A 24,177-nucleotide genomic window follows, 5' to 3' on the forward strand; every position below is an offset into this window, starting at 1 on the left:
TCTAATACAAATGTAATTTTTTTATAATCGGAGTAATTTAATACAGATGATTATCTCTATTTAAATTGCAAGTCTGCGTTTATGTCTTTACGAAATTGTTATCCTATTCGGTAGCTACATCTACCTGCTGTCCGCCCACATGATATTGTAAAGAAATCATGTAAGTAGTTTATAAGCGACAAGGACTCTTGCACCAACTGAGGAGCGGAAATGGTCATAGAAGACGAAAATAATGGATTAGAATTATTCGAGGCATCCGTGAGTTGAAACATATGGACACCACGCGATTCCTTCAAGAATCCCTGTCACTCGTCAGTCTCCTTGCATCTTCTGAGGCGTGTGTGAAAGTTGAAATTAATTCATATAATAAATATCAAAAAAAGTTCAGCGACCATGTTAAAAGTCCAACTAATTGCAGGTGCATAATTGACTCACCTCGGTCAAACACGTTAGTGGGAATATGCACCGAACTATAACTTGTGTTGACTGCAATGTCGTAGAAATGAGTATCGATATTGAAAGACATATTCCGATACATCCAGGTGTTGTTGACAAGTAGCTTAGGAAGTGGGGGTGCAGCCTGTCCATTAACAGACGAAAACTTAGCCGAGTAGTATGTCAAGTTTCCGTCCTCCGTCTCATTGTAATTGTACTGCTCCGCTTCGGTTTCAGCCACCTCCAATATGCACTGGAATACGAAATTTTATGTAAAATCATAACAATATGTTACAACATACTATCATCAAAACCTTTTAGTTTGATAAGAATAAATTTATTGTATATCTGCCATTTAATCCCCATTCTAAGAAATTAAATGTTTTGTTATGGAGCTGAAATTTGCACCAGCAAGACGACGAACAGTACCAAAAAATTAGCCTTAATGCTCTTCTCGTAAATCATACATTATAATGTATTTTACGGGTCTAAGATGATTTTATATCGTCATCTGGGCGCTAGGACAGCTGGACAACTACTAACTAGGCGACGGTCATCTAACGTCGTGAAAGATTAATGAAATTCGTAAACCCGACATAAATCTAATATAAAGTTGGTACATACCTACGTAAACTACAGAATATTAATGATATGGTTTATATACATAGTTTTTACCGCTTCATATGACGCTTAATAATATAATATATATTTTTAAGAATTATTAATAACCATGTCCTTGCTTTTTCGTACAAGGTGGTTGTTAGTAATTTTGAACAATCACAAACACCCAGGCTTTGAGAAAAACACATAAATGTTTTTGTCATGACCGGGAATCGAACCCAGAACTCGAAAGTGAAAGGCCAGCGCCTTACCCACTGCACCATGAGAGCCGCGATAATATAATATTACACACATAATGTATTTTTATTTTATTTTGTGAAATAGGTATTATTGACGACGCCCCCTCTATATAATGAAATAATAAATCTTAATTTAGTTTTTAGTTGCAATCTTGCACTGAATTATAGCAACTTTGCTCAATATTTTATATTATCTATCAGCGGCATGGAATGAAGTAGTGGTGTAAAACCTCTTTGACACAAGGAACTACTTTGATTATCTCATGCCCCGTAGGAATTTTTTTCATTCCATATCTCCTCCATCAATTGAAAATTTACATCATTATATTTTGTTGTCATGCTAATTAAAATCAAATGATATTGCGACATTTTAATGAATACCTAACGTTAAATTTATCATTATTTATTAAAAGAATGAAAGTATCACTGTTTACTAGTAGTACTTAGTAGGTTTTACTAGCAGAAAATATGGTATATTATTCAATTTCGTATAAACGCGCCCCCTAATTATACTGTGGGCTACCATCCCCCGCAATCAAATTATTTAATTAATAAAAAGACCAACAATTTCGTGTTCACTGCCATTATAATAAAGCTATTTTTTCTCACTGCTAGGGTTGACACATCCGAGCTTTAAGCTCGTCTTTTCAGTTACAGGTAATTAGTTATTTGGTACATTATTAGGTATATGTATTATTCAATGTACGATGTATTTAACAAAACAATACAATCTATTTATAACAAATTCAACTTTTAGAGTTTGTCTTGACAATATCTGCACATTTAATTATTTATGGAATTGACCATTTGATTGAAGCTAAAATTGTGTTTTTTTTTCTCAGGACAGAGTGAAGGCTGCCGTCAGTAAGTTCCTTTACCTAGTCGCTCCAACGCGCCGACCCTCTTTCTCTGCTTTGCCTTCCATGAAAGCTACCCAAGACCAACAGTCTCTCTAGGTTGGTCAGCCCTCACCGAACAATATTTCAAAAAAGTGCAGAATGCAGCTCAGATATGGGTTTCACTTTTATAATAAATTATTTAGAATCCGTCTATACAGAAAAGGTAGAAGCTAATCATAAGACTCATTTCGCGCATAAATTATAAATACTTTTCGAACTTACTTTGAGAGCATCCATTTTTCTCGACAACATCCTGCCGACAGTATCCACAGCTGATCGCAAAAGACTTGGTCCATCTTTAGGTTTCACTATAACGTGCAAGGCTTTATATCGCTGAAAACATGATGAAGTAGGTTATCGAAATATCGGTTACATTTAAATTGTATATAAAACATTTACCGTGAGCTTTCTTATCAGAAAAGAGATGACCAAATTATAGTATACGGTCTCCAATTTTATTACATTCAATATGAACATTAATTCAATATTTATAGCTGAATTTTCCAAAATTCATGAAATCAAAAATGAAAACCTAACCTAACCTAACAAATAATTCAGTATATCGGCTGTTTTCAAAATGTATGTGCTGCTGGATTCCTGTAAAGTGTAAACCGACAAGAACCATGTTTTATTTAGACATGAATTTTATGCCAATACATACGACCAAATAGGTTGGACTGTATTTAATATACGGCCATAATATTTCCGATACAACATTTCACGGTGAAGTACTACTACATACGTACAAGATTCAATATCGCCTCTTACAACTGGCATAAGTATTTATAATAAGTTTACAGTTTTCTATATTACCTACTTTCTATTATTTAACATATAAGTAATATAAAAATACCAATAAGTATATGTATCTTATAAAAAGTGTCCAAAAATAGTTATATTGACCTACCTAAAATGTGCACTGAGCTTTGAGTAATTGGCTAATGACTGGAAGGATTCTCATGGATAATACAAGCTATTTATAGATATATCATTTAGTTTATAAATTTTACTTGGTCAAAATATTTAATGGAACATTGTTTTCAAGGTTTTCAAGTTAAGATTATGATCGATATGTCGTGGATTCGAATTTATTAAAATGGTTAAAATTAGGATATCACTGTTTTAATCAATATTTTATGTACGTATTCGGTGTATTTTAATTCGGATTATGGATAAATTTAATGTGATTTATTGACTTAACTTTCCTCACACACAATTAATTACTAGTTGGCAAAATAACTAACAAGTCATGCAAAAATCTATGCTTACCGCTTTTATATCTGGTGCTTTTGTGATTCGCTTTCCCAAATCCCACAATTCTTCGCCGAATTTTTCCGCCCATTTTGAAATACTATAAACAGAAAAGTTTTATATGTGGATATTTATAGAATTTGCATATTTTTTCTATTTATTCTTAACTACCTAGTGAAAGTATTTTTGAATACAATCTTATAATGCTCAATAATTGTAGGTACCCACCCAATTTGGTTTATTTAATGAAACTTTCGTCGATAATATAATATGTAAGTATATAATATTATGAGAAGATGATATAGTAAACTAATAGCATTAAAAATAGAAAGATATTATATTAACGTAAAATTCATTGAAATACTAAATACATTTTATTATTAGGTAATATAAATAAATTATTATCTTCTTACTACATTTATATACACAAAACATAATTTTAATTTAAATATTCGTTAAATTTAAAAAAGAATATGTGCTGTTACAATTTAGTTTTGAAAATGTTTTAGAATTTCTGTATATATTTTCTCTCTCATTAACCACTAAAACTATCTATCCGAGAACAATCTAATTTTCAATGGAATTAAAAACTGAATTAACAGTTATTATTAATACTTTGGACACTGAAGACGCACCTGGCGCGTAATGACCAGGCGGCCGATTGATTTAATTAACGTGCATTTTAAAGGTGGTAATTAAAAAATCATTATCTAGTCAGCAGCGAATGAGTTAATAGTGACCACTCAAATATGTAAAAATCACAAATTTAAGAAATACTTAAGACCAAAAAGCACCCCTCCCTGAAAAGGGATATATTCCTTACATACAAAATATTCGTATGTAGTCTTAACCTCAATTTTAAAAATTAAAAATTCACGTTAACTTGGACTTGATAAGAAAGTACTTAATCCACATAATTTAACAATGATCAGGACCGGTTTCGTTTGCTTGATATTATTGTTAAAAATTCCAATTATTTACATAATAGTATGTTGGAACACAAAATATCAAATGTGTGATATAAATGTAGCTGCAAACATATTTTGAAAAATCGCGTCAGTGATTAGTTCAAGACATATCACTTTACACGTCGTGATTCGTGTTAGACGTCAATTAATGTCAAGTTTTCTAATAATATCAGAACCATGTCTATTCTGTACACAGGTGGTAAAAACTATGCTTTTCAAATGCATTTCATTTTCCACAGACACTCACAACACATTTAATACTATTAGTTTAATTGTATATGATATTATTATCATTATATATTACTTAAAATGATATGTTATAAAATTATAATACTTTTAAACTTCGTGAAAATAAACAAAACAAGTCCATTGTCTTAATCACGTGCTAATTTGAAAGCGAAATCCAGTCGACTGGCCGCCCAACAGTATAAATAAAACAGTTTTAAAAATAGTTCAAGTAAAGTTATCCGGTCGCACAATTTGCACTAAACATAACCAAAAATGAAAACAGCACTTCAAAATAGTTAACAAAATGTTCTTTTATATATATATTTGGTTGACACATAGTTAGTCACAACTTTTGCGTAAAGTTTTTTTTACACTTTACTGTTAGTATAATAATAGTTTAGTTGTGTGTCGATACTAACATTTCGCCTTCTGTGGATGAGTCAGTTTGCTGAATCGCGACAAATATGAGGAATGAAATGAGGAATAGAGCTGGAAATCGCGGACGTAATGAACGCAAATCTCCGCCGCTGGTTGACGCCATGGCCGTCTCCCGGCGTCTAGTAAATTAACCTCTTCGGTCTGCAACACCCGGGCGTCGAATGAGGCGAAAGTAGACGTCGGCCGTCGGCGTCGGATACTGCGCCGACGCTCGAAAACCGTTTAATAAATTATTAAGTTCGCGTAAGGCGTATTAATAATTATTATAATCAGTCACCTGTGACAACGTTCTGCGTAATGAAAGGAAATCTTTATGAAGTCTTTACGTATTCACAGCTGATTCGTGTAATATTTAGGCGATGTAAGAAGTTGAGTTGGTTGCAAACCCAACGTTTCTATGTTTCTATTTAACGTTTCCCAACATGGTTTCTATAAGAAATGAGAAAAGTTGTATGTTTACTATATTGTACTGAATATAACAAAGAATTTAATGTTGTAATTGAAAGGCAGATAATTATAAAAATTAATATGTTATCATGTCTTGTCATTATAGTTCGTTGGAGCAGAGTTATCACTAGCCGTTTTAAACTCGGATATCTTTTTCTCGGAAAAGGTTTTTTTTAATTTGTATGCTATTACCTACTCGCGGAGTTTAAAAACTATATAAACCAACAATACTAACTCAATTCATAACAACTTTTTAAAACTATATATACGATTCACTTTTCCTGTAATAAAGTAAATTTTTTCTTTACATAAGTTTTTTACCTAATGATTTCATCATACATCCTCTGCTTAAAAGATTTTTTTAAATATACCTATACCTACCTATAATATTCGAATGCGCAGATAAATTGATATAATCAGTTAGGTATATAAAATCAGCTGTGTAATATGGTTTTTTTTGTAACTGTCATCTTCTATACTAAATATTTATATATTAGCAATTCATTAGATTCCGTTATGATATGGTGCATTATTTTTCCCTATTAAAAGGTTATAAGAAACTAGATCCAAATGAAGCCATCAAGAATCAATACGCCACTAAAATGAGATAAAATTTCAATAATAGTATAAGACGTTGTTTCAAACTCCATCGGCGTCGGCGTTTATTTATTTACACGTATGAGGCACTTTTATATGTTATTTGGTGTTACCATAATATATTCCTTTGTTTACCATGAAGTACAAAAACATTTGTTAATTTATTGAATAGATATACATTCATTTAGTTGATCCCCCTTCGAAATTAATGTCGGAGCCAGCTTCTGGCTATCATAAAAAGTTGGATGCCACTTAATATTACGTTGTATTTAAATACTATTATAAAGGTTTGTTACCTGGTCCCAAATTCTGAGAAGTTCTTGCAAACTGTACACTGCCTGACTTGATCTTTAATATTATAAACTATTATTCATCCAAGTTGTTGTTTGATTCACCACCGGACCACCTCAGAAACATATATAAGTATTATGAGAGGGAAAAAATAGAAAAAAATATTTAACTCACAACTATTTCAAATAGGATGCTGGTCTACTTACTATTCATTGAATAAAATATGGTTAATTTATTTTTCACTTTCAGTTTCCATATATCCAAGCCTTCCTGTCGACCCACGTGATCTTTAGTTTAAAACTAGTAAGAAGAATTCTATATTTCGCGTCTCTACTTAGAATAGAATGGTATACACAAAAATGCTTTTAATCCCTGATTATCTTTGTCATTTTAAATTCCATTAAGCTTCAACTAAATATTCAAAGTGGACAGAATTATTCATACGATGTATATTGTCATTCGGCGCAGTATTCGTCTCCACGATGAGATATTTTTAGACTCCCAGCAGATATAAGCACCTACTACAGCTCTTCCGAGTCTGTTTTACATAATAAGCCAAACATTTCCAACCTGCTATTGCAGATCGTGCATAGATGCCGTGCTATTTAGTGTAATCAAAACAATTCATACGGAATATGTTTATACTTTTTTATCGTAAGATTTATACGAGTTTAAACAAACGCCACCATAATCTCCCACATTCATGATGTTAATTCATTTACCTGATTATTTTACAAACCTACGATAAGCTATGGAAAAAGTTAGATGCGGGTTTTAGCAGTAAATTTCGATGGATAGTGATATACCTACATACAATTTGACAAAATAATGATCTATCACGTTACATATTTACCCAAGACACAAGATTTATTTTTTTCTTTCACACAAAAGACAACGCTTGTGAGAAGCGAAAGGCTTTCTATTTCATTGATTAGGTCATTTTTACCTCGACTTCACACATGGACTGATCTCTTTGCTGAACAATTTACTTTGACGGTTGCCTTCGGACAGCGTCCATTTAGAGCCAGTTGAATAATATGCAGCTTATTTTGATATTTTAATTATAGTAAATTACGAGTTATAAATAACTTCCAAAGATATCATAAAACGAAACCTGGTTCAAAGAAAGCAATTATTTTTATCCATCGAACACCTTTTTATGAAACCTTTAGAATTTAGAGTAAGTATAACATTATTTTTTGTTGTTGTTATATCTGAGATTTAAATTATAATTAATTCTATTAAAAAAATAATATTATTTATAAAAAAATATAAACGCAATAAATAAGATGACTATGTTTTAATCTATAACTTGTTTCCGTTAGTGACTAGATACCTGAATCAGATTGAAATAGATCTTATAACTAATTGGTGTTTTTTGATAATTGCGAGATTGACTTGTAACTAACTTTATCAAGTAGACCAAAGTTTCTTCATAGAAGAAGGTTTTTTCGACTTTTTTTATATTTATCAATTCATTTAAAACGTTTTTTCCCTAGATACATGTATGTACATACTGTACCAAGGTTGTTTTTTTGGAACATAACTATCCAATATAGACAATAAAATAAATAACTTAAAAAATCTCGCATGTTATAATATGTATTACAAAAATAGACCGGAGTTCTTTAAAAAATAAATATACATAGGTATTAGCATTTAATCGTATGTTTCTGTTTTCATCTTCTTAATTTATAAAAAGTTTTATTGTGATACGTCATGTGTATGCAAAAGCGATCAAGAAAATATCTCAAAACTGCCTGTTTTATATTTTTACATACTTTTTACGTCCAAAAACAGGTAGAAAATAGTTTTGAAATATTAAATTGTCAATTACGTTACCACTACATGGTTTGTGGTGGAATTCATCATCAGCCGGGGTTGATTCACTACTGGATGAAGACCTCTCCTAGCTATTTCAACTATTCTCAACAATAATTCTTCAAACGATTACTTTCCGACTGCCTTTCCACAAGGCATGTTCACTTTTCACTCTCTTGAATCCCATAGGTCACTTCTGCTCTTGAGACATTTTTTCCTCCTATCACGAGGGATGATTTCCAATCCTGACATCCTAAATAATTAAATTTTATATGCGCCTGTCAATTAATTACAAAATTAATTAAATAACAAATTAATTAATTAACAGCTTCATAACTGTTTCCTCGAGTCAAGCCTATCAGGCACCATTAGCGAAGGGTGCAAGACTAGTCAATACGCTCTCTGAAGACATGGACATTTTCAATTATGTGCTGTGCATTTTGTTTTTGAAACTTTATTTTCTGTTGTGAGGGTAATATTTGTTTTAATGTTAAGCTCATGTTGTGAACGTCATGAATTTTAATTTGTTGTGTCCACAATATTTTGTTTTCTTAAATAAATAAATAAATATTCTCGTTTCTTCACTTCCACGTAGATACTTGTGGTCATTTAGTGTTCCTTGGGTACGACTGTATGATATAGGTATCTAGCGCTTATTCACTCGCTAAGCGACATGTCCAGAAAATTGCCGTTTCATCTCCACATAATATATCGATGTTGCCAGAGAGCATGGGCAATAGATGTAAATTTTCGGCAACTCAAACTACTATTGTCGTGTTTTGGGGAACTATTAACGGCGACACAATTGCCGTATCAAATTGCCGTAAAAAGTGGCTCGTCTACAGGCCCCTTTAGTGACCTCTATCACATTGCGTACTCTATCTAGTCTGCTTCCATATCCATTGGTTCCTTTTTTGTGCTACTGGTAATTTTTGGATTTGAGAATCCATGTTTCACATGCATACGTTAGTACCTACTGATAATTCCAACCCCCAACCCCACCAGTGGCGAGGGGTGGAGGAAAGCTGTTAAGATTCGACAAAAATAGTGCACACTAAACTTTGTCAGTCATACTTATGTTTTCATTAAACTGATAATAAAATTGCAGATGGTAATGATTAGTTTTTAAAATTCAATTAAACCCTGCCTAACCAAACCATAGGGCCCAATGCGACAAAAATAGTGCACATTTTTTCAGTCATACTTATTTGATTTCTTTGAATTACAGATGGTGTTGGATAGTTTTTTTTAAATTCATTATCATTATCGATAAAAATATTCTTCTATCTATAAAATATCTAAAATTAGGTATGGTTTAATGGCATAATTTTAGATATTTTATAGATTTTTTTGAATATTATGTCTTGGATTAGGCAGGGTTTAATTGAATTTTAAAACTTACAAACGCTATCTACACACTATAGTATTAGTTCAATGAAAACATTCATGTCGGATCTTAACAACCTACTTCCACCCTTCGCCACTGCACCCCACCCACATTACGTAATCCCATCTAAACTCAATCTTTTAATACATCCAGTTTGTTTCATTAGTTTTCGACAGTCTCTTATATTATTCGATGAATAAATAAAATTAATACTGAATATTCCAATTTATATATCTATCACAAAAATATAAAATAGATTCTTTTTTTTTATTTTAAATATTATAAAAATATCATTAGCTATCATTATTATTTTATTCAAATAAATAAAAAAATCTGTTAATACAAACCTCCACTCTGTAGAGGCCCATTTATGATTCTATTAGGATCGGATATGGTTTAAAAAAAATTAACACGTGAATAAATAATTATAAAAGAGCCTTTTTTCCATTTCTTAATTTTTAGTAACCTTCCTAGATACCTAATATTTAATATTTGAAGTAATCATTATCATACACCAAAATATCACTTGACCTAGCTTACTTTAAAACAGAGAATAGAGCAGTGTTTCCCAATGTGGGGCGTACGACCCACCGTGGGGCAATTTGAATGTTTTGGGGGGCAATGTGCAAATCATTAATATTTGGTACATTTTTTTGTTAATAAACGCATTTTCGAAAATATTTTTTTGATATTGCAACCATGACTATTCGAGAAAATTACTGTTGCCATTCCCATTATAATATTTAGTTGAATGCGGCACTTTAGCGATGTAAATGATTTGTTACTTAAAAAAGAAATCATTTTGATATCACAAACTGTAAATTAGTACTACACATAAAAACTCTTTGCAGCTCACATCAAGCGCAAGGATCGCACTAATATTCTTCCGAGTTATACAATGTAATATAATATACATAGGTACTTACTTACGAAAGTTAAATTAAAAATGGTATTGCCTATGTGCATTTTTTATTTGAAGCAATTTAATACTCTAGTACAGTGGTTCCCAAAGTTGACTGGGCTCCGACCCATCTAACAAAAATTTCCAATCTTGGGACCCACCTCTTAGATGTCTTAGAGAAAAGAGGGCATAAATATAATTGGTAATGCTCAGATTCCCTAGTAGCGAGTCGTGGAACTAGTTAATGGTGTCTTATTATTGTTCTAATTGAAATAAAAAAAATATTTTTATAAGTGTTACCAATATGAATGAAAGACTGTTGAAATAAGAAACACACCTTAAATTTAAAAAAATATTACTTAAACACCTACACCTGCAAGGTTTTTTTTACAAAGTTATTTCAATGGGAAGGATGTATTTGTTTCTTATCTTTCTTCATTACAGTTTTAGCATCAACTTCAACTTTAATTACTTTTAATCGCAGTGAGTTTGATATATCCAATTTATTTCGGTATTTAGTTTTAATGTTAACCATAGCTGAAAATCCGACCTCACATAGATATTAGGTAGTAAAGAGGAGGAGGATTTTCATAGCTTCATCGAACAGGCAAGGATAATTTATCAGCAACTGAGAGTCAGAATTTCGTTAACTGTTTACGATTGAAACTATTTTTCAGTGACGTATCTTCTGATAAATCAATGAGTTCTTCACTTACTTTTGTTGACATACTAGTTGGTAAGTCGTCTTGAAATGGGTTACAAATCCAACGCAACGAATCAAACTTTTTCATCTCTTACCCAATAGTCGTCAAAGTTATTTATTAACAGTGATAAATGACTGGAGATTTCAGACAGTACGTTCATCTTAGGCTGCACATGGTTTTCAATAATAAAAGTTTTAAGTGTTTCATGAATGAAATATCAAATTTATCACTTCCTATTTTTTAATTCATGTATACAGTGGCGAGGGCCCACTCAATATTCGCTCGCGACCCATAGTTTGGGAAACCATGCTCTAGTATCAGAATTTCAAAACATGCAATGAAATCAATCTCACTAAATAATACTTATTAATTCACTTAGAAGTGTTTTAACAAATCAATTTGTACCTTCTAAAAAACTTATAAGGGTGGAAAATATAGTAATTACAAAAAAAAAATTTTGAATTTGGTATTTACATTTTTTCAATGAAAAACCAAAAATCTCTCCAACATAATATTTGCTGAGTTCTACTGTATCGACATCGCCTGTATTTTTATCTAGTTGAAGGGATCATCAATAGATGTCACTGTATAAATATAATTTAAAGTAAATAATTGTCATTCAATTCTTTTTACCTGTGAGTATTATTCATTCGTCCTTATTTTACAACGTTTTTATTAGGTCGTATTCTTATTTGTCTGGTGGTTGTTTATCCGGTACAAATCTTGCAATCGATTTTTAACTTTCCCGACTAGCTAGACATTTGAAACTTTTAGGATATATCAGAACACGATGCAAATGCATTTTTTAATACTTTTAGCCATCTTTAAGTAGAATTGAATTCATTTTCAGTTAATTCTATTTTGTATGAAAAGTTATTTTGGAAGAAATCCGTAATCCAATCCACTATTATTGGTTGCTAGAGGTCTGGGGTCCTAGCAACTAAATTATTAATATATACGTGCGTTACTATGGAAATCAATATGAATGTCAAAATGACATTTCAGTATCATTTCTATGAAGTAGAATTTTTTTTGATCGTTTAAGCTAGTCAAGTCAAGTTTATATGATTCAACAGAAAATTTAAAAATGTTGTATATAAAAAGTTCTTTTTATCTTGTAATTATTTGTAATAAGCTTAAGTATATAATTTATAAAACAGATTTTCTGAATTTACAGATGGTTGTTTTGGGTATTATAATATATTAGGACGTATATTTTCCCGATATTAGTAATATAAACATCAAAATAATATCGAGAGAACATAATATAATATTATATCCTGTGTATGCACGTCTGACTTTGACTGTTCTGTCTTTAGTTTATTAAGACTTGCATGAATTTGCAAGTATAAAAGAATAATATGTACACTTTTTACTAATGTTTAAATAATAATTAAAATAAAACACAATATGTAGTAGGTTCTTCATCCACATTATATTATAATATCAATCAGAGCCGGTTTCATCCGTTGAGATTACATAGTTTCCCAAACTTTTTTTTTTGGTTACCGCTCAAAAATATTATTACCGTCTTCTATTTAAAAATATTAAAGCTATCTCTATGTCAACTCATAATAATGTCTAACGCCTGTTTTCGTTTTTTAGATTTAATTTAAATAAACTAATTAGGAAATAAAACAATCTGAAACTGAAATTCTAAATCTTTACTATTTATTGAAATAACATTTAAAATTACACATAAACACACTTATACCAACTGTTTGTTATAAGAAGGTAATGATTTCAATACCTAAAATTAAAAATAACAACTAATAAGAATGATGAGCCTGGTACTATGATATCAATATGTCTACATTTACAAACAGCATCCTCAAGTAAGCTCCGCCTAAAACTATTTATAGTAGTTTTCTGTTTTTAGTTTAAATACTAGGATGCATAGTTTAAATAGTATGGCAGAATTACAATATATCTTTCGCTTATCACATTCCGTAATCCAGAATAACATGTGGATGACTGTCAACTTTTGCAACCATAAATTTTGGTAATTATGTACCTGTTTTTAATACCAAATTCTGGTTTGCCAATTATTCAGGTTCTTCAGCACTTCATTGTAATGAATTCTTTAAATCGATTGTTGAAATTGTTATAAGATTCGAAAGATTCGGAAACTGGTAAAATTATTCATGTCCTGAATTGAAGAAATCTACAAGACTAGTTTGGCAACAAATGCAGAAATAACAGCATTTGATTTGATAAAATTCAGCTCAACTCTTTGCAGCTGTAACTTAGTTACATTAAATTTGTTATAGGTATTTGTCAAATAATATATACCACTTTTAAACTTTATGAAGTTTCAGTATGTACATACGATGGATGGGAATTAGGGCTCGAAATGGACCGGAGAACACCGGAGAGCAGTTATGGTTCGTTAAATTCTCGAGATTGTCGCTCCATCCGGTTTAAAGAATAATTTGACCAACTGAGCTAGCTTGGCCATAAAACACAAAGTCAAACACACTTAATTTTTATAAAATATACCTACATAAAATTAAATAAACATGTCAATATTTTCGGAAACTTATCTTGTTCGTAAAATTTTCCATTTCGAGCGCTGGGCGTAATTTTTGTGACGATGCATGGCGGTAAGGCTTACTTGGTATTTGTATAAATAAATAAATGAATAAGACGTGTTAGTTTAACAAAATGTTCATGACAATCGGTCAGTTGATAATGTCTTTATAATCGGGGAAAACATGTTCTTACAGCTATTAAATTAAATGGATTAAGTACTTCTTATATATTTTGATACTTATTAATACAATTTAATATTATTCTTCTCCTTCCTGGCGATACAACTAGGTATGTGGGTCGTATCCAAAGTTTCTTTCCTCCAATCTAAAATTATTAGGCTAGTAATATTTCTATATAAATTTTTAATATGGGGACCGAGTCCAGTAGAGATTTTGGACAGTATCTGCATATTATTAACAATTAACATTTTATCAAATAATTATTAAATGGTACAATCAGTTCATAATTAATTATAATCTCTTAATTTAATTTCTCCTTTGTCGGACCTGTATAATATTATGTAATAATAGGTATGTATAATGTAACACTTAAATGAACATTCAATTTACATTTGATTAACGAAACAATCTATAAAATATTATCAAACTCAGTTATGTGGATAGGCAGAGTTTTTAATTCTATAGTTTACATTTTTTTTTAAATTTATATTAGTACTAAAGTATTTCAGAAGCTGCATAGCCTCGTTCCGGACGATCACGCTATGATAAATAACTAGCTGTAAAGAATACCAAAGCCTGCGCTACTTTGATGAATAAAAAACTTTTTATAAAATTCATTGACCTTACTAGTATCGTAGTATTTCACGTAGGTACATTATTTCATTCAAACAATTGATTCTTCGAATACCAATGTAGATATTCGCAAGCTTGTTCTAATTTTTCCCAAACTTTCGTATTCAATCAACAACCAGAACCAGAGATTGAATCTACAAATTGCGAAAAGAGTGTTCAACATATTTTCTTCAGTTAATGAGCTATTTTTTATTCGATCGACTTCCATGGACAGGTGAGCAGCGTTGCCAGATAACTATTTTACAAAATTGGGATTTTACCATGCGAAATAAAAAAAAAAATCGGGATATAAGGGTAAAAAGCGGGATAACCTAAAAACGAATAGTTCAGAATTTATAATGTTTATTTATCTAATATCAATCATTAATGACAACACAATCTACAAAACTATTTAACTATTAAAATAAACTTGCCTATTTTCACTTTGATGAATATTTTATTTCTTGAAAAGTTTCTTCCGCTGCTTAATAGAACGCTAAAGTTCGGGACATTAGTACATAATATTATATCATGTTGAATTGAACGAGTAATTCCAATTGTATCAACTCAATAAAACATTTGTTTCATGTATCAGACCATTTGAGAAAATACCCGTTCGGTATAATTAGATGTTAGTGTGCTTAAAATAAATGAAATTAGCTTGACAATATTTTTAGCCTCCTTTTTCAGGGATAACTTGAATGACAGGACCATTTCTACTTCTCTACTTCTCCAGTCAAATTTAATATATACACCGCATTCTCTATACATTCTACACTTATTTCATTTTTTGTGGTCATGAAACATAACTGTGCAAAAATGTTTTCATTCAAAAAATCGTAGCACTAATCTACATATATTATCATTTTAAGTTTTCATATAATTTTTGGATAATCGTGAATGTAGCTGTCCCGCAAAAATAGGGACATCTACCAACACTGGGTGAGTTGGACATGCTTTGAAAACACACACAATAAAACGAATAATTACTTGAAACATAATGTGTCTTCTTTAATATTATAGATAGAAATATGTTTACAATATGATAATAATAATTAGTGAGATATTAGATATTTTGCATCATTTTCTATCTTCAAATAAATAGGTATAGTATTAAATTAACTACGTGCCGCAAAATGCAAATAACCACGAAATTCAAACACTCTCTAAACATATTATTCTCTTGTTGTGATTGAATTTAATTTATAAAAATGAATCGCATAAAGTAATATTATATTAGCTGTACTTTTTCCCTGTTACATAATATTGTCACCCCATTTCTAAGTTTTCTTCTTTCTACAAAGAAGAAAAAATACTTTTTAAGATTGCCTAAAACTTAAATTATTTTTGTTACTCATAATGTTACTCTATCGCAGGGGCGGGCAAACTTTTTGGATGGAGGGCCAAATTCAAGAATTCAAAATGAGCGGCGGGCCGCAAGTAAAATACCATTTTTAGATTTACACTATTTATTATCACGAAAAATAAACATTACAAAAAAATTAATGAGAAGAATGAAAGTGTTGTACATTTTTTTCAAATTCAGGTGTTAATTTTGTGGTTGATATTTTCAAAACTGCTTGTAAATGGGCATCGGAGATATTTGATCGTAAAGAATTTTTATTGAGGTTCATGATCGAAAATGTTTGTTCACATATATAGGTTGATCCAAAAACAACGAACATTTTTCTTGCATAATCTTTAAGTTGTTCGAATTTGTCTGAATGAAGGGCATTGTAAAATTTGGATATATCTTCACGACGATGCAATTCTCTTAAATCAGTGTCACACTGCAGACCAATAATCTCAAGTTGTAGCTCTGTCAGTACACTATCAATATCTATTGAAAATGGATCGCGTACTGTTGCTAAACTTGTCTCAATTTTTCGGAAGTCACCAAATCTTTGTAAAAAATCGTCATTCAGAGCTTTAATAATTTTACCATATTCTTCAAATTTATATTCTGGTATATTCAGCAACTTCAAAGTTGGAAAGTGGTCCACGTTCTTATTCGATATTTGTCGAAGGAACAACTTGAGTTTTAATTGAAATCCATTCAAACTCTTCACCATATCGTGGGCATATATTTTTTTCCTTGCAACGCAGAGTTAAAAGTACTTATTTAAATGTGTCACGATGTTCAACATAGAAAATAGTGGTTACATAGTGTGAGACGAGACGTACTGAGATAATACATTAACGAAACAACAAATTCTTCAAATTTTAATCTATTGTCAATATTTTTTTAAAAATATATAAAAAAAGTTATTCGTAATCAGAAGTACAATTAATGATGGCGGGCCGCAAAAAAATACCCGGCGGGCCACATGCGGCCCGCGGGCCGCAGTTTGCCCTCCCCTGCTATCGTATATATATTATACTAACATCGTATTTTAATGGTATTCCAATTTTAAATGCAGTTAAGGGGGGACATGCTCGTCGAAGGTCAAAATTGAGTTTTTATTGTATTTTCAAACCATGATCCTGGACACTCCTTAAACGTTGTAGATAATCTATTTATATAATTTTGAAGCCTTATTATCCTTTATAGTTATTTTAAACAGTTGATGACTGCATAAAGTATTTTTGTTACATAAAATAGTATTCTTTTAAACCTCTCGCTCTAATGTTTTAGAATATAGTCATATTTCGGTACATAACTGTGCAGTGGTGTTTAAATTTTTTACGTTTATTAATTTTTAAACGCATTTATGAAACCATTAGTATAATTTATTACGAGATAATTTTTGTAAAATATTCACGATAAAAAATTATATTGATAATCTCTGTGATCCCAAATTTGACAAGAATTAGGCATTTTATTATTCAAAAAATCGGCAAGATTAACACATTTGAAGATGATTCTAAAGATACTCATTATAAGCTATGTTTTTGACCATTCAAGTGTGATAAACATCTTATAAAGAATGATTGCTTTATAATAATTATTGACCTAAGAATATGGTAGTGTTTTTTTGAAATACGCCATTTCTTTTGTCATTCCCTAGTGGTTAAGCTACAACATACGGCCGTAGCTATAAATTGACAAACTATAATTAAAGTAGGGAGTAAAATTATGTTAACGCGCGTGTTTGAACATGTACCTAACCGAATTTTTTTTTATTTTTTTTAAACGGTACATGTTCAAACACGCGCGTCAATATCATTTTACTCCCTACTTCAATTATAGTTTGTCAATTTATGACTACGGCCGTATGTTGTAGCTTAACCACTGGGGAATGACAAAAGGAATGGCGTATTTCAAAAAAACACTACCTTATTCTTAGGTCAATAATTATTATAAAGCAATCATTATTCATAAGATGTTTATCACACTTGAATGGTCAAAGACATAGTTTATAATAAGTATCTTTAGAATCATATTCAAATGTGTTAATCTTGCCGATTTTTTGAATAATAAAATGCCTAATTCTTGTCAAATTTGGGATCACAGAGATTATCAATATAATTTTTTATCGTGAATATTTTACAAAAATTATCTCGTAATAAATTATACTAATGGTTTTATAAAAGCGTTTAAAAATTAATAAACGTAAAAAATCTTAACACCACTGCACAGTTATGTACCGAAATATGACTATATTCTAAAACATTAGAGCGAGAGGTTTAAAAGAATAGTATTTTATGTAACAAAAATACTTTATGCAGGCATCAAATGTTTAAAATAACTATAAAGGATAATAAGACTTCAAAATTATATAAATAGATTATCTACAACGTTTAAGGAGTGTCCAGGATCATGGTTTGAAAATACAATAAAAACTCAATTTTGACCTACGACGAGCACGTGGGCCGCGCATTTAGAGTGAGTGAAGCTACGATATCACCTCTATTTATTTATTTTATATTATAATTGTTATATATTATCATTCAATCCTGTATACGTATTATATTCAACTGGAATCCCGACTAATTTTTATGAAAACTTACTGTTCTAGCACAAAAAACAACGAATTTGATGATTTTAGTATAACACCTGATCCAGTGAGTAATATAATCGATATGTTATTTGAGAGCGATAAATAAACTCAAATTAATTTCCACGATATGCAGTACATGGCGTACATATCCATAGCAAAGGAAATTAACATGTGAGGAAACGAGGTATATTATTTCATTTCATAATAAATGCGTTTTACTAATTTAGTTCCTATTAAAACCAGAATTAAGAAGTACAGTGGAGTTGCGCATCCATCCCATTTCTTGTATTTTAGGGCACCGTTAAAATAGTAAACACTAATATTGAATGCATCCTTAAAATATGATTAGGTAACTTTAATTAGATTAGCAAATGGAGTGTTTCTGTAGACACAGAAATAGTTTTCCAGAGAATTGATAGTGAATACAATGATAAATACTATTTTTTTTTCGTGTCCACGTCATAATAACATGTCATACTTCCTAAAATTTAGCACGTTTTCAATCGATCTTATTCTCCAGACTTGGCTTGGTCACTCATAACCGATGGCGTTATTCGCATTTTCTAATCATTCACTTATTCATTATATCATAATAATATATACTACTCGGAAAATCATCAGTAACCTAACTCGAAAGGCGACTTTCTCAGTCAGCACTCGGAATGGATTAGAACGCAACGGAGCGCAGCACCTGTTCGTGAAACCCCCGATAATACCGCGCCATCTCGTGGAAAAAGGAAACATTGCATTACGATTCGTAAATTATTAAAAATTATTATAATCCTATATTTAAGTTATATTTTTAAAAGTTTTAGGAGCCGACATGTTATACCCTAATCTTGTTTGTCATTTGACTGTCTGATCTTGGCAGGTAGAGTATACGTTTTATAACTTTGCATTATTTACCGTACATATACTCCTATTTGCCTGATTACCTCGCATAAAATTAGATCAAATGATATTCACTTGTATTAATACGTGTAGTAATAAATAAATAAATAAATAAATAGATAATATATGTAAAAAAATATATTTAGAATATATTAGGTACATCATTTGCACCCTAGAGCCGGAGTGCAAAGTTATAGAGCATATACTCTACCTACATAACAAAAATATCGAATACTTATTATTTTAATGATTATTAAATAATATTTTTTTTATATAATATAATAAGTAAGTATATAAAATTATTACATAAATAAGTTAACATTTTCGAAAAATTATTGAGCGCTCCGGTTCTTAATATTATCAATTTCAAGAGCTCTCCCTCTAATATACGACATTGTTAAAATGATGAAATTAGATAATTATTTATGATTCAAAGATATTTTTATTAAATTGCACCTCTCGCTCTCATAATCGCTCAAGCACTTTCAGTTGATTATAAGTGCCACTTTTCTATGAAATAGCAATTTGTATTAAAATCAATAGACAGGGTGTCCTTTTCTCTGCTTCACTTTCATACATTTATTAAGGCTCCATCTCTATTGAAGAAGAGTTTCATCAACATCTATGGTATATACAGAAGCCATATTATATGGGTCCGGCGGGAAAGATGGATAGTATTAATAATCATTATTAATTAAATAACAATTAATTTTTACACACCATTTATAATTTATTATTCATTTTACTATTTTTATTACCGCCTAACTACTCTGCCAGACCTTGAACCAACGCTCGAAATGGAAAATTTTACGAACCGGAGCGCTCGATAATTTTACGAAAATATCAACTATATAATACTATAACTACATTAATTGTAAATTTGATTTATAAAAATATGTGTGTTATTTTTTTATCATATGAAATATCTAGCTCAGATGGTTAAATTAATATTTAAACGAGACGGAGCGATAATTTTGTGGATTGTATGAACCGGAACGGCGCTCCGGTGCGTTCCGGTCCATTTCGAGCCCTGCCCTGAACATATATAAGAGCTAGGCGTGACTAATGTTATGATAATTGTTACGGTTGCTATCTTCCACTGTACTTATATCAATAATACTGCTCTACTAAGTAAAACGACAGTGTTTTTGTTTTTAGTGAATTAAGAACCCAAGCATTTTCTCTTAAATTATATAAAATTACTAGCTGACCCGGCAAACGTTGTTCTGCCATCTAAATTATTTCTAGTAAATATTTTGGTTGTTAAATAAAAATAACGAATGTATTGTAAGTTTGTTGGGATGAGATCTATGACAGAAAGAGGAATGGAGCACTGTAGACGATGACCGCCGATAACATATTCATTGTTTGATCTCTTAAAAGTTAAATGTAAAGTGAAAAAAAATTATAATTTTTTTATCCTAAAGTAGGAAAATGAAATAAAGAAAATCAATATTAATTTTGAAGAGCAATTGAGTGTACAATATTTTTTATCAGTCCGTCTTTAGCCAACACGAATAAGCTCGATGGTTTGCCCACGCGAGAACATGCCACGTACAATTGTCCGTGTGAAAAACATGGTGTGCCCAGATCTAAGCCGCAAACAGACATCGTTTGGCCTTGCGACTTATTGATTGTCATTGTGAATGCCAATCTAATAGGAAATTGAACGCGTTTGAATTCAATTGGCACGTCTGTAAGAATCATTGGAATTCGTGGCAGCAAAACATTTTCGGCTCGGAATTTGCTATTCAAAATGGTGGCTTCGATAATGTTTTTCATCAATTTTTTAATGACCAATCGCGTACCATTGCACAGCCGTGGTGGGTTCAAATTCCGAAGTAAAATAACCGGAGATCCAACTTTCAGTCGTAGAAGGTGTGTTGACATGCCTGGTAAATCCAGTGAGTTCAAAAACTCTGTTGGATAATTTACAGCTTCGTTGACATCGCAAACTGTATCGATTGATTTGTATGATACCAAATCGCCTGGCAACGACTGCTGTATCTTGAAGTTTAAATCGTCAACATCCACATTTTTTGCTGCCAACATAGGTCTTTCTGCTAGCCACGCATGATTTATGTATTGTGTGCGTACATCGGGAAATATGCGGTCAATGAGAGCATTTTGCGAATCAACGATTCTGCAGAAATTAGTGGGCAATTTTATGCATCCAGTATTTTCATAGACAGCAACTTTTCCATCGCCGATATCTAACAATTGGTTCGAGAATGTGTCAGCAGATGAATCTTGTAGCATTTGCACGCGCATGTTTATTTTTAGCTGGACTTTTTCAACATTACGCCACAGTGGCGATGATTTCAAAGCGTTGATCTCATCAGCGTACGTTGAACGTGGAATGATGGGAAGTGTTTATCTGAAATCACCTGAAAGGAGTAACAGAGTGCCGCCGAATAGTTTGTCGTTGTTTCTTATATCTTTGAGTGTTCTGTTCAACGCCTCAAGAGAATGTTTGTGTGCCATAGTGCATTCATCCCAGATGATAATTTTGCATTGTTTCAGCACTGTGGCCATGGACGATTGTTTTTTTATGTTGCACATTGCGTCTGGGTTATTATGAATATTCAGTGGCAGCTTAAATGCTGAATGAGCTGTTCTGCCTCCATCCAATAAAGTTGCTGCAATGCCAGATGATGCAACAGCCAATGCAATGCCATTATTTGATCGTATTTTGGCGAGAATTAGCGAAATGAGAAATGTTTTGCCAGTTCCACCTGGTGCATCAAAAAAAAAAGAATCCACCTTGTCCCACCAAAACTGCCAGCATAATGCGGTCGTAAATGATTTTTTGTTCATGAGTCAGTAGTGGGACATTGCGAGTAACAATCGCTGCCATTTCTGCAGTATCGTACTGCAGTTCACGATTCATTTCGGTGTCCATTAAATCAGAAGTACTTCGATTTGGCGAACTCATACCGAAATGACTGAGTGGTAAATTGGCAATGACAACGCAAAGATCCTAGATAGTAATCAATGCTTCATTGTACATAGCGTCACTGAATGGAATCGTTAGATCGTTGCACCGTGTACGAATTCGATGCAATATATCGTCAGTCATTGAATCTTTGTGCTTATCCCACAACGTGTCTGCTCGTCCCGGGAAACATGTAGTCAACACTATAGCGAATAGTAGACGAATTTGTGTTGCTGTACAGCCCAATGCTGCTTCAGCAAGCATATCGTCCCAGTGATTGTCGTCTTCGAGCAAGCCGAGTGCAAGGCATGCATCTTTATATGTTGGATACTGTTGCCCATTCACTTTGCGTATATCTTGAAATGATAATGAGCCGGTGACATTAACCAACAACAGTCGCAGATAGAAACACTCAATCTGCCTTGGATTGACTGTATATACTCGGCCCAAAGTGTTTGATTTGAATAGGCCGGGGCACGCAACAATTGGTGTGCCTTGCTTGCGGGGCATCCATTTTTTGTTTGATTCCATGTGAAATAGCGAGGTACTTCGGAATAGAGTAATGTTCGTGCAAAGGCACCGAAAGTATCCGCACGATTACACAATTCGAAAAATTCGGTGAGTAGTTTTTGGTGGATTTATGGCACGCTCAAATGCTGTCTCGTTGGTGAAAAATACGCGCTGGCTGTTTTCAAGATGGACGGCTAAATGTATAACTGCTGGGTCCCGTTCATGAATTGGGAAACCAAAGATACGCCAGACAGCTTCATTGGAGCTGATGTACCGGCCAATTTGGTAGCGCATTATTTCGTCGTTGTCATTCAATCGAGGAGCATTCACATCGGTATTTTGAATTTGAAATACAGCCATATCGCTGCCTTTATTCACATACTTGCAAATGTATTTGATGCTCTTCACCGAACTGCAGAACTCAACATTAATATGAGCATTGAATGTTTTGCTCAGCAGAGGCGAATATGGTACCACCCAACGATTGTCAATGTCAATGTCTGCGTTGTTGATATTTAGCGTAAATGATTGTCCGCCATTATCAGTATTTCTTCGACGATATATTGGATATCCGTCGACATTTGTGATCGTGTCGTTGGTGAAATGTTTAGGAAAACGCTTTGTACATGAAATGTCAAAATAACGCGACGCTTCTCGTGAATTCTTCTCGGACATAGCGCCATCTGTCATTCAACAATATAAATAATTTCGTTCTGTTTGAAATACGAACGACGGTTCATTTGTTCATACAAAAATACTAAAATCGCGATTAAAAAATGGGAGGGTGGAAGTAGGAGGGTGAAAATTTTGGGTTATAGATATTTTTTGATGCCAAATAAAAAAAAAATACAAAAAAAAAATTGTCAAAAAAATAAAAGAATTTTTTTTCTGGATAGAGATACCCGAATCACCTAGCGGTATGAAATATACTTGTTGACCTATTCTTATACCTAACAAATATACATAAAAAAAATCATAAAAATCGGTCGAGCTTTAAAGAATTTTTTTTCTGGATAGAGATACCCGAATCACCTAGCGGTATGAAATATACTTGTTGACCTATTCTCATACCTAACAATTATACATAAAAAAATTCATAAAAATTGGTCTAGCGGTTTCGGAGGAGTTCGACCACAAACACCGTGACACGAGATTTTTATATATATAGAGATTGGATTGTTTTGACATACCTAATCTATCTATCTATTTAGAGATTATGTCAAATATTTCCATCTTTGTCCCAAAGGTAGCGTTAACACGCACTGTGGGAATCGCTGATTTTTATTAAATCACATTTTAACTATGATAGCGTCGTAATATATCGGCCACCACTGAGAATTTACCATCAAC

General features: G+C 31.9%; 1 protein-coding gene across 1 annotated transcript in view; it reads right to left on the reverse strand.

The window, feature by feature from the left end:
* The window catches only part of Ca-Ma2d (Ca[2+] channel Muscle-specific alpha2/delta subunit), a 28,767-nt gene extending 23,525 nt beyond the window's left edge, over positions 1-5,242 (reverse strand). Inside the window, exons 1-4 of the mRNA XM_085946390.1 lie at positions 5,061-5,242; positions 3,464-3,545; positions 2,417-2,527; positions 436-688 (exon numbers count right to left, since the gene is read on the reverse strand). Of these exons, the coding sequence (XP_085802516.1) occupies positions 436-688; positions 2,417-2,527; positions 3,464-3,545; positions 5,061-5,182 (568 nt within the window). The 5' untranslated portion in view covers positions 5,183-5,242. The remainder of the gene's footprint in view (positions 1-435; positions 689-2,416; positions 2,528-3,463; positions 3,546-5,060) is intronic.
* Positions 5,243-24,177: the final 18,935 nt, after the last annotated feature.

Source organism: Rhyacophila brunnea, unplaced genomic scaffold, assembly GCF_057557595.1.
Source record: "Rhyacophila brunnea isolate RB1 unplaced genomic scaffold, BYU_Rbru_1.0 scaffold_2, whole genome shotgun sequence".
Lineage (NCBI taxonomy): Eukaryota > Metazoa > Arthropoda > Insecta > Trichoptera > Rhyacophilidae > Rhyacophila > Rhyacophila brunnea.